This window comes from Dipodomys spectabilis, unplaced genomic scaffold (assembly GCF_019054845.1).
Source record: "Dipodomys spectabilis isolate Male_0828 unplaced genomic scaffold, ASM1905484v1 ptg000187l, whole genome shotgun sequence".
NCBI lineage: Eukaryota > Metazoa > Chordata > Mammalia > Rodentia > Heteromyidae > Dipodomys > Dipodomys spectabilis.
The window spans coordinates 223,170-234,029 of NW_024870864.1; the positions used below are offsets into that span (position 1 = coordinate 223,170).

Sequence of the window (10,860 nt, forward strand, 5' to 3'; positions counted from 1 at the left end):
GAGTTCACAAAGGTTTACTCTACTGTTGATTCCAGCTTGTATTTCTTGGTAGAAGGAATACTGGCTATATTATTATTTCCTCCCAAAATGCCATTATTTCATTCAATAATCAAAAAATAAAAAAATGGCAGAGTAATCAGGAGCTCACACCTGTAATCCTAGCTACTCAGGAGGCTGATCTGAAGATTACAGTTCAAAGCCAGCCTGGGCAGAAAAATCTATGAGACTCTTATCTCCAATTAACCACCAAAAAGCCATAAGTAAAGCACTAGCCTTGAGCATAAAAGCTCAGGGACAGTGGCCAGGTCCTGAGGTCAAGCCTCAAGACAGCAGGCAGGCACGCTTTTGTTTCAAAGTCAAATTAAGTTCTCTAAAAACAATGAATTTGTTAATGCACAAATAATGAAGAAAAATGATTTTGATACTTGATTCCATTACTAAAAAACTTTTACATATATTAGAGCTGCCCAGGTATGGAAATATGCTCTTGAAACTATATTTTTTTGTGAAATGTAAATTCAAACCAAGGGTTTCCAGAGAAAATTTAGGGTTTGAATTCAAGTATGCCACAAATGAAAAAAAAAAAACATATTTTGAAGACCTGAAAAGAATATATAAAATATCAAAGTACTACTTTTTTAGTAACATGTCAAAAGGACAGTATTTGGGGGTTTTGTTATTGCCTTTTTTATTTTTATAGTGCTGGAATGAAATCTAGGGCCTTACGCTCAGGAGACATGGTCTATACCCCTGAGCTACACTCTTACTCCAATATATTGGACTTATTTACTGAAGCAAAATAGATCATGATTTTTTTTTGATGCCAGTCCAAGGGCTTGAACTTAAGACACTGAGTGTTGTCCCTAAGGTTTTTGCCCAGTGCTAGCACTCTACCACTTAAGCCACAGCTTTTTGGTGTTAATTGGAGATCAGAATCTCAAGGACTTTCCTGCCTTGACTGGCTTTGAACCATGATCCTCAGATCTTAGCCTCTTATGTAGCTAGGATTACAGGAATGAGCCATCAGTACCTGGATTTTCTTGGCTTTTTTTGCTTAGATTATACATTTAATTGCATCAATCTTGCTGCACTTACTTTTATGTGGCTACTAAGAAGTTAAAGTTACATTTGTGGCTAGCATTAAATTTCTGTTGGACAGCACTGTTCTGTCAGATGACCTTCACCTGGAAGCTGCATTTCCTGTATAGAACCAATACCAGACTGCAAAAGGTCCTTTGCATTTGTTCCAATCCCTCAACCAGCTCATTTGGGAAGCAATCACAAATTACAAATGGGGCTTTATTCACATCTACAAGCGAGTAATGCTCACAAGAAAAGAAAGCACCCAATTCTGCCAAGAGAAGAAAAACCCTTGAGTACCCTGGGACCTTGATGAATTTCTGAACCTCCTGATGTGATAGGAAGAAGGGCATACAGGGTCCAATTTAAAACCCTAGTGAGGCGCTGAAAAGCCCTGGGAGGGCTGTCTAGTTACAATGCCTATGGGGTCTATTTGTAGAGTTGAGAAGCACTCTGGCTTACTATTATTGTAGCCTTGGACAACACAGCTGATCTATGATCTCTGTTTTGTCCTATAAATTAAGGGAGATTACATTTCTAATTCCCCAGAGTCCTTTTTTTAGCCATACAAAACCATGAGAGGGTAACAAACTGATAAAGTTGATCATTTTCTCTTGGGATACAACAGCTTCTTGGAAGAATTAAGAGAAGAAAGGAAGCAGGGAGGAAGGAGACAACCTCCAGGTTCCATGAGTCACATCACCATTTTCACCATTTATCATCATAGACCATGTCACATCACAACCATCCAAGGAAAGGGCACTATCACCATGCATTTCCCCCAAGCTCATGGTGAACTCTGGGTCTGGGCACTGTTCCTGAGCTCTGCAGCTCATGGAAAGCCGGGCCTTGGTGGCTCAAGCCTGTAATCCTAGCTACTCAGGAGGCTGAGATCTGAGGATTGCAGTTCAAAGCCAGCTCGGGCAGTTAAGTCCTTGAGACTCTTATCTCCAATAAACCACAGAAAATCAGAAGTGGCACTGTGGCTCAAGTGGTAGAACGCTAGCCTTGAGCTGAAGAGCTGAAGGACAGTGCCCAGGTCCAGAGTTTAAGCCCCACGACTAACCCCCCCCTCATCCCCCCCCCCCAAAAAAAAAGAGTCTCATGGACTTTCCTTCCTGGGCTGGCTTTGAACTGCGATCCTCAGATCTCAGCCTCCTGAGAAGTGAGGAGCACAGGCGTGAGCCACTGATGCCTGGCTTGTTCAGCATTATTTTTAACAGCATCCTCTGCTTTTTATTTATAAAAGTGAAGTTCTACTTTTGTCTTTAAACAAAAAATCCAGAGAAGAAACAGAATTTTATATAAATATTTCAATGAGTAATCCTGTCCCACTTCCTACTCCTGATGTTACTCAAACGGTCTTTTAGATTCTAAATATGCAAAGAGGTAATTAGAAAACTTCAGAAAGCTTCACTCTCCTAAAGGAGAACTTCTGCTGAATCATGAATACCCATCATAGAGAGAAGTGGGAAAGTTACTAGGGCCAAAAAGGCAGAACAAAAAGAAATGATACTGGTGGCTCACACCTGTAATCCTAGCTACTCAGGAGGCTGAGATTTGGGGAGCATGCTTCAAAGCCAGCCTAGATAGGCTTTGGACCCTTATCTTTAACCAACCACAACAAGGCTAGACAAGGAGATGTAGCAAGTGGTCGAGTGCCTGCTGTTAATGAAAAAACTAAGTGACAGCGCAAGGCCTTGAGCTTAAGCCCCATGACAAATACACATACACCAAAGCAAAAATGGAAATGTTCCTGTGTGTACTGGGTTTTATAAATACTTTTAGTGCAGAATGGAGTGTTACCAGGGAAAGAACATCTCTCATTGTCTCCTTGCTAAACAATCTGCTTGGCTATAAATATTTATCAGTTATATGCAAAGAATACTACAGACCAAATGACAATCCTGGCCTCTGGGATCTCATACTTGGTGTTTCCCAGTAGAAATGATTAGCAGTAATAGCAGTGACATCCATAGTAGTTATAGGAAGAACTATTTTTACTGATACATTCCAAACTATGAGACAGGCATGCTTTAAAGGATTCTCAGCCAGGCCCTGGTGGCTCATATCTATAATCCTAGCTACGCAGGAAGCTGAGATCTGAGGATCACAGTTCAAAGCAAAAAGAAAAAGAGGGGCTGGGAAGGTGGCTCAGTGGTAGAGTGCTTGCCTTGCATGCTTGAGGCCCTGGGTTCGATTCCTCAGCACCACATAAGCAAAAAGAAAAAAGCCGGAAGTGGCGCTGTGGCTCAAGTGGTAGAGCGCTAGCCTTGAGCTGAAGGGCTGAGGGACAGCGCCCAGGCCCAGAGTTTAGGCCCCGCGACCGGACCCAAAAAAAAAAAAAAGAAAAAAGACAGGAAAGTTCACGAGACTCTGATCTCCAACTAATCACCAAAAACCCCCAAAAGTGGAGCTGTGGCTCAAAGTGGTAGAGTGCTAGCCTTGAGTAAAAGAGCTCAGGGGCAGTGCCCAAGTCCTGAGTTTAAGCCCCATGACTACAAAAAAAAAAAAAAAAAAGAAGATTCTCTTAACTCAACAACCTGAAGTAGTTACTATCACTATATTCATTTCTACAAACTTGCATATGCATCAGGCATCTGTGCTATGTCTGCTTTGTGGCTCCTTGTTTAATACTCATAACTGTCTTATGAGGGAGGTCTGAGATTTAACCCACCCTAAGATGACAGCTGAGGTTAAACCTAAGCTGCTGATCTTAGCCTTTGTGTGATACTGTCTCCTTCACACCCTTGTATGCTGTTGTCATGGTATATGGCCATAGGCCAACTACTCAGAGATAGATGGTAGAATAGAGCTCTTATACCTTGCTCAAGTATCTTCTCTGACAGACCTCCAGCTGCAGTGAGAGTTGGCCATTGAGGTCTTACACGTGGCCTTCCCCAGGAACCAGAAACACTAAGAAAGCTAGGTTCTCCACATTTCCCCATAGCCAATGACTGGCTGATTCTGGAGCATAGAAGTCCCATCACTTTACTTCTGGCTGTGACACCTTTGAAATGTCATTCACTCCGGAGCTCCAGAAGTGACACTTGAGCTGAAATCACCTCTTTGCTTGGCTCTTACTTGGCCTTGCCCTGCCCAGATGTACTGGTTTTGTGATGTGTTTGTGCAAGAACCCTTTTTTCCCTTATGCAAGAAGCTTTGAGTCAGGCCCTGCCTCTGCAGAGCTTCACCTAGGAGACAGATAGTCTTTATCAAGCACTGCACAGCAACATTTTCAACTGCCATCAAAGCAACCTGAAGAAAGCTTTCAGCATGAATGTCTGTTGGCTATTAAAATAGCAAAAGTATTTTTTCCCTTTAAATAATCACACATTTTGGAAGTGGCACTGTGGCTCAAGTGGTACAGCGCTTGCCTATAGCTCAAGAGCTCAGGGATAGCACCCAGGCCCAGAGTTCAAGCCCCACAACAGACATAAGAAAGAAGGAAAGAAGGAAAGAAAGAAAGAAAGGAAGGAAGGAAGGAAGGAAAGAAGGAAGGAAGGAAGGAAGGAAGGGGGAGAGAGAGAGGGGGGGGGGGGGAGAGTCTTGTCAGGTGCCAGTGGCTCGTGTCTGTAACCCTAGCTACTTAGGAGGTTGGGATCTGAGGACCACAGTTCAAAGACAGCCCAGGCAGGAAAAGTCCATGAGACTTTTGTTTTTTGGGGGGAGGTCTGGTCAGGGGGCCTGAATTTTGGGCCTGGGCAGTGTCCCTCAGCATTTCAGCTCAAGGCTAGCGCTCTATCACTTGAGCCACAGCGCCACTTCTGGCTTTTTTCCTTTTGCTTTATGTGGTGCTGAGGAATTGAACCCAGGGCCTCATGCATGCAAGGCAAGCGCTCTACCACAGAGCCACCTTCCCAGCCCATCCATGAGACTCTTATCTCCAATTAACTGCCAGAAAACTGGAAGGGGCTTTGTGGCTCAAGTGGTAGAGCACTAGCCTTGAGCTAATGCCCAAGCCCAGAGTTCTAACCTCACAAACAAACAAAAAAAAACAAAAAACAAAAAACCCAAAACAATAATCACACATTTCTTCGTAAGTGCTTCAGGAAGAAAGTTCAAAGCATGTTTGAACATGGAAAATGAAAGCCTTAAGGAACACTTACTTACTTGACTAAAGAAGCTTTGCGGCACAGTTTGTCAGCCCCGCGGTAGTAGTTTACCAGCTGCACCAGCCCAGGCTCATGACCTACAAGAAAAGAGAAGGCTCAAAATGGACAGGGGACAAGTGGGGAATGCCATGACATCCGTACCAGCCTGCCAAGAGGGAACAGCTATGTCACACCCAGCCTTTTCTTCCTCTCATTTCAGGATGAGTTGTTAGAAATGGAATAATTGTGTTTCCTTGTTCTTGAAGTCCCTCTTTGCCTCAGTATCCCGCTGGTAATTCTTATCCCTTCTTTCTCCATAATGGCTACTATTATAATACCAACTTGGCCTTTTCTTGTTAAGATGTCATTGGTCATTTTCTACGTACTTATTTTTGATCTTTATCACATTCCTCTCTTTGCTTGGCACACACAGGTTTATCATCTTTGAACAGCAAGGCACTTTTACAGCCAGACTTTCCCCACCTCCAAGCTTGCTTTTTATAGACATCAAAGAAATAAATACAGAAATCTATATTGTTGCTGGCCTCAACTATGCCTACCTCTGCCAGACGCTAGCAGGGTTTCCCAAAAGTGAAAGAAGGTAGAGAAAATGTCATTATCTGTAATGTCAAAGGCCAATTTCAACAGTTCTTACTACACAACCTCTTCGCAAAATTAGAACAAGGGGCTGGGGCCAGAGCTCAGTAGCACACAGACATGCTTCCCATGATTGAAGCCCTGGCTGCAATTCCTGTCATATACATAGCCAGAGCTGAAAGGACACAAATAAAAATCCATTTAAAAACTAAAAAATTATGATGGGCACTGGTGGCTCACACCTGTAGTCCGAGCTACTCAGGAGGCTGAGATCTGTGTATTTCAGTTCAAAGCCAGCTCAAGCAGGAAAGTCTCTGAGACTCTTATCACCAATAAACTACACAGAAAAAGCCAGAAGCAGAGCTGTGGTTCAAAGCACTAGCCTTGAGCAAAAGAGCTCAGGGCAGAGTCCAAGTTCTGAGTTCAAGCCCCCATGACCAACCAGCCTCCCCCCCCCCCCCAAAAAAAAGGAAAGTAAAATCCTTGCCAATCATCTGCTGAATCTGTTTAGGACCCAGCTTCTGTGGGTTTCTTTTTTCTATTTCTGGGGTGTGTGTGTGTGTGTGTGTGTGTGTGTGTCTATTTCTGGTGTGTGTGTGTGTGTGTTCAATGTTAGGATTCCCCCTAAGTTTTTTAACAGCCAGAAACTGCCAAATCCTGAGAAAGTCAGTAAGTCAAGAAAGACAATGACGAAGCAAGAAGGACTTAACTTCTTAACTACAAGTAGTTCTTCTAATCCTCCAGGAAGGAAAATTTATTATTATTTTCCTGCTAGGGGCTTCCTGAGGAGGTATTAAACAAAAGGGAGGATCTCCATGCTCATCCCTTGTCTTCTTAGATCTCTGAGAGTTCCAGTCAGCCTTTGCACAGTCACCATTCTACACCATCAACTTGAATAACAATGAAAATCTGTCTGCAGTACTATACCAGTTATGCCTCTGCATGCTTCCTCCCTCAAACATGACAGTTTGACATAGCTGCAAGGTGGCCCAGATCCTCTCTCAACAAATCCAGTCAAGTCCACACGGGCCTTTTCCAGTCTGCACCCCCTCGATCTTTGGCTACACCTGTTTCTGAAAACCCTATCCTCTCCCAGACATAGACCACCACTCTTTCTGGGCGGTCTTCCAAGGCAGACATGATTCCAGCCCCCCCCATCAGGTCTCCCCAGCGGGTGAGTTTGGGCACGGAACACGGCTACCCGGAGGAGGGCTGTCTGTTCGTGTGACTGCAGTCAGGTCACCAGGAGACCAGGCGCCACTCCCGGGGACACGAGTGGAAGAGATCTGGAAAACTTCAGGATGACGTCATGTAGAAGCAGCCGCGGGCCTCGGCTCGGCCCCGCCCCTCTCCGTGGGCAGGCGTGCGGATACCTGGGGCCAGGCCCAGCGCCCGCACGTGGACGCGGGACAGTCCCTCCAGAGGGTAGAACAGGGACAAAGGTGAAAGCGCGCTCTCCGGCGACGCTGAGGCCAGCTCTCCAATCAGACGCCCGTCCCCTTGCCCGGGTTAGGGTCCCTTGGAAGTTCCCGCTCCCCGCACGCACACAAAACCCCGCCCGTACCTCTGAGCCTGCGGGTAGCAGAACCCTGGGGGCCCGGGCTCAACGCCTACGACCCCCTCCCGCGCCCACTGCTGAGGAGGGCGCAAGCCTTAGTGGAGGAAAGCTGCACGGCGGCTCCAGCCACGCCAGCCCCCGGCTCGGTGGAGCCCGGCCGCGCCCGGCTCCACCACCTGCGCGACTGCGGGCATCGCGCCCGGGAGGCCGGGGGCCGGCGGCCGGCGGGGCGGGGCACTGTCAGGAGCTGCCCGGACCCCGGTCCCGGCCCATTCAGGGGCCGCATGTAGATCGGCCCGAGCAAACCTCACGTGAGGAGAGGAAGATTTATGACCCGAAAAACAAAAGCGCCCGCCCTCCCGGGCCCGACCCCCTCGCCCGGACGGAGGCGCGGGAACGGGGAAGGGCTCACCGAGTCTCCCGAACGGTAGCCGGTTCCTCTCGCCCAGCATCAGGTTAAACCTGGGGTTGTCTCGCCTCAGCCGCTTCCAGTGGCCGGTGGCGAGGAGCAGCCTGGAGACCTCGGCGTAGACGCTGCTGTTCTCATCGCGCACCACGAAGGTGTACATGGCGAAGGGCCGCGCGCCCGGGCCGCCCGGCGGCCGCCTCAGCACCCAGCTCGCCGCGGTGGCGGCGCAGCGAGGGCGCAGCGGATCCCCGCCCGGCCCGGCTCGGCCCGGCCCGGCTCGGCCCGGCCCCGCCGCGCGCTCCGGCCGCGCCTCCGCGATCCCGGCGGCGCCGCCCCCGGGCGCTCGCGTGTCCGCCCCAGTGGCTCCGCCTCCACCCCGTGATTCCTCGCGGCCCAGCGGGACGCAGGCGGGAGCCGGCTTGCGGGAGCCCAGCGCCCCCCCGCACCCACGCCCTACCCGCAGGGCCCCGCCACGGTACTAGTGGTCCGTGGAGGGGGGCGCTGAGCACTGGAGAGAGAGAGCGGGAGCCCGCTCTGGAATCACCCTGGGGTCGCAGTCGGGGGCGGTGCCAGCAGAAGACCCTTCCTCCAGAGTTCCTCTAGATTTCCCGACATTCAGAAGGCTGTTTTCCTGGGTGAAAGCAAAAAGTCCGAAGGCCCCACCCGCGTTTAAGTGAAGATGCGCCTCCCCTTTGCTCTGCTTCCCGTCAACGGAGAAGCCAGGCTTGGCAGGGACTGCTCCTTACATCTGCTGAGACCTTCTGGGGCTTGCTAGGCCCCGGGAGGTGGTGACTTGAGACTCCCTTGGTGGCAGGAGCCCCGCACCGGCCTTCAACTCCACTCATGTCCTGTCTTTCTTTCCCTTCTGAGGGGTCATGATCCTGATAGGCTGCCTAACTCCCGTTTAGGAAGCTGAACTTGGCACACAGAGAGAAAGAAAGGTTCACTGATTATCAAATTTCCCACATACATTCCCATATTCACTCAAAAAGTACTTACATCATAAATAATCCTCCCCAAACTGAGGTATGGCATCCTCACACATCTTTAGAGGCTGTGATGTGTGAGACACAGCATTATTATTCGTCACACTAGTGTGGAAAATAACGATTAGTACAGTACATCCCATTATTTTAAAATTCATAACTGAGCACTATTTCTGATTCGGCTTTCTCTTCCCTCTTAATCTTCTCTCCTCCTGGTTTGCTATATTCTCCTCAGTGGCAAAAAGTTTCAGTCTACCTCTGACAGCACCAGTAGCTAACAAAAACAGGTCTAGTCAAACAAAATGGGCACCAAAGAACCAGAATATCCAAAGTTAAGCTGTAAACTACATCACTGGTAACAATGCAGACCTCATAAACCTAAAGAAGAGATAGAAAAGTTTTTCTGCTTTCCTTTTTGCTTGTCACTTATAGAAGGTTACGTGAGAGCATAATTTGTAGGTATTACACTTTTTTGTTGGTGGTGGTGGTGATAGGGCTTGAACTCAGGGTCTGGGTGCTGTCCTTGAGCTCTCTTACTTAATGCTAGTGTCAGTCATGGGGCCTGAACTCTAGGCCTGGGCACTGTCCTTCAGCTAAAGAATAGCGTTCTACCACTTGAGCCACAGCACCACTTCCCACTTTTTCTGCTTATGTGGTGCTGAAGAATTGAACTCAGGGCCTCATGTATGCAGGGCAAGCACTCTACCACTGAGCCACCTTCCTAGCCCTGAAGTAATTTTTTGAAGTATTATTTTAGGTTCTGTGGCATTGTTGTGAAAAATCACAGTTGTTGTACAATACTTAATTCAGATATGTACAAGTTCATGGTAGACTAACACTGGGGGTGGAGTCTAGGCTTTTGTCAGCATATTCTTGAGTTTTTAAGTGTACTAGGTCTGAACTGTGGGGTTTTTTTTATACTCTTTTCCTTAGTTGGACTGTCATGTATGGTCTGTCAACCTGTGACTCTTTAAAGCATGATTCACGTATTGTTGTATTCTTTATTGTGTAACAAAAATGTTAAAAAAAAATACCTACATCAACCTTGAGCTTCACTTCCTTTACTTGTCTCTGGAGAAGTACCACCCAGTATCTCTTGCCATCCTGGTTTTCTCCCTGTGCGCATAATATACACAGAGCACATTGTAAAAGCACCCTCTCCCCTCTCATCTCTGCTCATTTCCAGTGGGAGCAGACTTTGACTCGTTTTCCACACTCATTCTGATAATGAAGTAGAAAATAGAGTGCTTGCTCAGGGCACACATACAGCCAACCCAGAAATACTGGGTATTTATGTTCCTTCTCTGTACCTTCTATCCATGGAGGATAAGAATTGGTCTAAAGCTAGGCACTGGTGGCTCCCACTTATAATCCTAGCTACTCGGGAGGCTGAGATATGAGGCTCTCAGTTCAAAGCCAGCAGGGAAAGAGAAGTCCAATTAGCAAAAAGCCAAAATTAGAGGTGTGGTCCAAGTGGTAGAGGCCAGCCTTCAACTGAAAAAATCCAAGTAAGAGTGTAAAGCATTGAGTTCATAGCTCAGTACTAACACACACACACACACACACACACACACACACACACACACACACACACACACACACGGTCTAAAATGCATTGGCTTCATTGCCCTTGTAATTCTGCAAGTGACCAAATAGAATCTGTGCTAATGGTCCTGTAGCCAGTCAGGCTTGTGTCTTCTGCTGACTCATCTGAATAAAAATCAGAGATCACATTCAAAGTCTTAGCTGCTCTCAGAACTTCCCTGGGGTTTACTTTCTGATGGGCCATTTTTAGTGTATCCTTTTTAGTGGTACACTACCTTGGGGTTACCCAGAGTGTGACTAGCTTGGAATATTCAATCTCTGCTACATATGAGCACAGCATCATGATTCATACCCATAGAAATAAGACCTTGGCCCTGTTCTATTCTTTTCTCTCTGAGAAATCACTTTCACTAACAACTATCCCTGGTGAGAAAACCATCTATTGCTTCTAAAGGAGCTAGTCATCTTTATGGCAGTTGAAGAAGCTGGTGGACCCTCTATGGGCTGCCCTGCCTGCCAGAAACTCTGTGTTCATCCAGCTGGGGACAGAGAGAAGTATGGATAGAATCAGCCTGAGCACAGCTCACAGTT

At 47.3% G+C, this 10,860-nt stretch overlaps 1 protein-coding gene across 3 annotated transcripts in view; it reads right to left on the reverse strand.

The window, feature by feature from the left end:
* Ttl (tubulin tyrosine ligase) overlaps window positions 1-7,930 on the reverse strand; it is a 47,744-nt gene extending 39,814 nt beyond the window's left edge. For all 3 annotated transcript variants that reach the window (XR_006149928.1, XM_042695545.1, XM_042695544.1), the window contains exons 1-2: window positions 7,742-7,930; window positions 5,194-5,272 (exon numbers count right to left, since the gene is read on the reverse strand). Coding sequence is in view for 2 of the 3 variants with exons in the window: in XM_042695545.1 (XP_042551479.1) it covers window positions 5,194-5,272; window positions 7,742-7,898 (236 nt within the window). In the remaining variant the exon portion in view is untranslated. The remainder of the gene's footprint in view (window positions 1-5,193; window positions 5,273-7,741) is intronic.
* Window positions 7,931-10,860: the final 2,930 nt, after the last annotated feature.